Below are 4,039 nucleotides of genomic sequence, written 5' to 3' on the forward strand. Positions count from 1 at the left end.
CCAGCAAAGACCAAAAATTTTATGAGCGTGGAATTATGCTACTACCAGAAAGATGGCAAAAGGTGTTGGACCAGAACGGTCAATATATAATTTAATAAAGTATTTGTTTATTATACGAAAACTGTCTTTCATTTCCACAAAAAAAAACGAAATGACTTTCCGAACAACCCTATAAAAGCAACCGCATCTCCGGCAATCGCGAAATCTGCCCTGAAGATGCAAATTTTCTAAGCCCGTTGGATTACAGGAAATCTCCCGAGCTCGCGTGAGTTCCGGTTAGGAAAAAAGGGAATTACGTATGCGGAAAAGATAAATCATTAGTACTTTTATTTTTGTTGTACTTTGTACTGTTAGCTAATTGATTCGTTATCCCACTTGTTATTTCCTCTTTTAAATAGTTTATAAATTAAACACATCATATAATTGTAGGCATTTAATAAACTCATAATTAGTTTTATTACATTGTATTAATAANTGTGGAAGGCAACGGGAAACCACCACATTATGATCCCTAGTAAAACGTTCAACTACTGAAATTAAATGATGGCGACCTCTAGGGTAAAGCACTCCGGACGTAAACTAGTTTCCCATTGGGATGTCCGGGCGGGGACTACCTCGGGGGATGTTGTCAATAAGTGCAATAGGGGAAGGTGCAATATTTCACGAGTCGGAGCGTGGAATGTTAGGAATGTTAGGCAAGTAGGGAAATTGGAAAATTTGAAGTTTGAGATGAATAGACTAGAATTAGATAGATATGGCCCGAAGCTGGAGACTGGGGTTGGACACTTTAGAAGGTAATTCGGGGGTAGGAATTGTAATGCGTGAGAAAGCAGGGCAGAGTGTAGAAAGTTATTTACAGGCGAATGGTGAGGATACCGTGGATAAAGAAGATTAGAAATGAAGAGTTTTTAGAAAGAATAGGAGAACAGAGGACTCTACGGAAGTTAATAAGAAATAGGCGAGATAGGTTGATAAGGGCACCGTCTTAGGCGTGAAGGTCCAGTCGGAGACATAACGAGAGTTAGGAGAACTAGAGGTAGGCCTAGATTAGATTACTGTTACCGCAAATAGTCAAGGATGAGGGATGTTCTAGTTTTAGGGAAATGCGAAGATTAGCTGAGGATAGGAAGGAGTGGAGGTGCGTGTCGAACCAGTCTTAGGACTGACGACCTTATGATGATGATGTTAGATTAGAATAGCTTATTTAATATAGATATATATCTTCCATTTTGGGATATGACTTTTGCAATAGAACAGGATTGTTAGTCCTAATGGAAATAATATTGTTAATGGATAAATGCTGACTGATATGAAATGCTTAGCAATCTGTTTTATTACTCCTGGTCCCTCAGCATGAAAATGACCTTGTTGCAGGTAACAAATGTGAATACCGAAAATATGTGTTTAAGTATTTTACCGTTATTTTCAATTTTAAGCTGACGAATTTGTCATGCAAATGGCACTTTCAACAGATGTTCTCTGAATAGTTGTAGTATATAACAATTTACCAATAAATTATTGAAAAAGTAGTATAATGTGCAAATTTGCGAAATGATGCAAATTTCTCATACATTTCGGGGATGGAGGTTAAAACCCCCAAAACATTCGCGCCTGGTAATCTGTTTAGATTATGAAAAGGTTTATAAACTTCATAAAGATTTTGATTAATTTTATCGTCAAATAAAATGTATATTTTTAGTAATTATTGTAAACGATTGTTAATTTTTTACTACACAATTGTAGCATAATTATCACTGTTTTACCGTATGTTTCTCAATAAAGACTTCTTTGTTACAGATGTATCTCAAATGGAACCTTGCCCTCCTGACAGCATTACATTCGGTGACAAGTGCGAGTGTTTTCACGAATTATGCGAAAAACCATTGTGCAACTACACTCTTACCCAATTGACCGATTCGACGGACGTTCCTGGTCGATGCTGTCCCATTTATTCCTGCATCGGCTGTCCCAACGACACCACAATTAACGACCAGTGTCCGTGTGCCGAAGGTGCAGTGATATCTTCCTACGGAAAATGTGAATGCGTCGACCCCACTAAGACCCTAATCGATGGCAAATGCACATGCGATCCAGAAAAGTGTCAATTGCCACATCTCTGCGACAAGAACTCCGTTGAAGTTAAAGAGAACGACAATGAGGGTTGTTGTACCGTAACAAAATGTATTCCGTGTCCGGAGGACAGTCATCCTACAAGCTACGAAGACCAAGCTGTTGAAGATAAATGCGTGTGCTTGCCTTGTCCTTCGAAAACGTGTTCTCAAAATGAAACCGCCATCGTCTTTCGACGAGGAAATAATTTCCCTGGGACGTGTTGCGACCTTTATACATGCGAACCTGTTGGAGAAATAACAGGATGCAAGAGCAACGGCACTACTTACAAAGAGGGTGACACCTGGAGTCCTGTAAAGGGCGAAACATGTCACTGTCAAAACGGAATATCTATTTGCTCATCGACAGAAAATGACGAAAAACACGAATATTGTATCTCAGATGGTAAGATGGTGTCCCATGGAACCTCCTGGCTCGAAGATGACGAATGTACCAACTGCACGTGCTTTAACGGCGAGACCAAATGCATATCATACTTTTGTGACGTTCTGGAAGGTAAAATAGACAACCCATCGAAAGAAACCCATGCATCCTGTGTAACAGACGATATAACCCATGCTCACATGGATTCCTGGACATCCGTAGATGGTTGTTCTCACTGTGTATGTTTCATGGGCGAGATCAAATGCACTCAACAACCATGCAAAGAAGAATCTGGTTCAAAATCGTGCTTGATGGAAGGAAGGTCGTACGATCATGAAGAAACATGGTCCAAGGGTCTCTGTACTAGATGCACTTGTACAAATGGAGAAATATCTTGTACCAAAAACGAATCGTATTGCAATAATATGTGCGTTTCGAAGGATAATGTAACTTATCCTGAAAAGTCTTTATGGAAAGAAGACGATTGCACTAGCTGCACGTGTATTTTTGGCAATGCGAAATGTACAAATATTTGTGTCACAACTGCTCCAGACTGTCCTCCTGTTGAGCCATGCAAAAAGAAGTGCGAATATGGTTACAAAATGAACAGAAAGGGGTGCGAAATATGCAAATGTAGAGCTCCTATAAACGGTTCTTCCTTCAAAGAAGACTACCCAATTCTAGTTTCTGTATTCAAAAAGTACAACCTTTCGGAAAGTGATGCGATTAATATTTTAAAAGGCGCTATTGAAAAAGGAAGCAACAGTTATACTACAAATGTGAACAAAGAGGATGAAAAGGAAATTGGAGAAAATGACGGCATTCCGAAAACGACAACCAATTCAAATTCGTTTCTGGAAAACCCTTCTTCTTCTGATGTTCCTGCAGAAGAAAACGTTAATGAAGGTAAAAAAATATATAATATATTTATCGTAGTAATTATAATTCAGTAGTGTGAATCCAAAAAAACTGCTATTCACGATATGAATGTTGTTGAATTTCTTTTGCTTTTTGTTTAATTATTTCGCTATTCGTTATCATCATAAGGTCGTCAGTCCTAAGACAGATTGGAAGATTGGACACGCACCTCAACTCTTTCCTATCCTGAGCTAATCTTTGCATTTCCGTAAAACTAGAACATCTCACATCCTTAACTAATTAACAGTAATTAATTTAGGTCTATCTCTACTCCTTTTAACTCCTGTTTGTGCTTGTAATATGTCTCTGACTAGCCCTTTATGCCTGAGAAGTTCCACCGACCTATTTCGCCTATAGAGTAAGGTGACCATACGTCCCGGATTGGCCGGGGACAGTCCCGGATTTCCACTTTGCGTCCCGGATTGCTCTAGAAGCAATATTTGTCCCGGATTGTCCCGAATTTTTGAAAAGGTTCTTTTTTTCATTATTTATTTTAAATTTATTTCAACTAGAATTATTTTTACAAAATTTGAACCGAAAAAATTGTGCATATCAAAATACGCGGCACGCTTTAAACCACTTGAAGCATACAGTGAACTCTCGATTCTGCGAATCCCCTTCCACCTAA

At 38.7% G+C, this 4,039-nt stretch overlaps 1 protein-coding gene across 1 annotated transcript in view; it reads left to right on the plus strand.

Moving 5' to 3' along the window:
* Positions 1-4,039, plus strand: part of LOC108734478 (cysteine-rich motor neuron 1 protein-like) — a 366,315-nt gene that overhangs the window by 358,535 nt on the left and 3,741 nt on the right. The window contains exon 4 of the mRNA XM_018466059.2: positions 1,798-3,399. Coding sequence (XP_018321561.1) covers positions 1,798-3,399 — 1,602 coding nt within the window. The remainder of the gene's footprint in view (positions 1-1,797; positions 3,400-4,039) is intronic.

This window comes from Agrilus planipennis, unplaced genomic scaffold, assembly GCF_000699045.2.
Source record: "Agrilus planipennis isolate EAB-ADULT unplaced genomic scaffold, Apla_2.0 scaffold129, whole genome shotgun sequence".
Lineage (NCBI taxonomy): Eukaryota > Metazoa > Arthropoda > Insecta > Coleoptera > Buprestidae > Agrilus > Agrilus planipennis.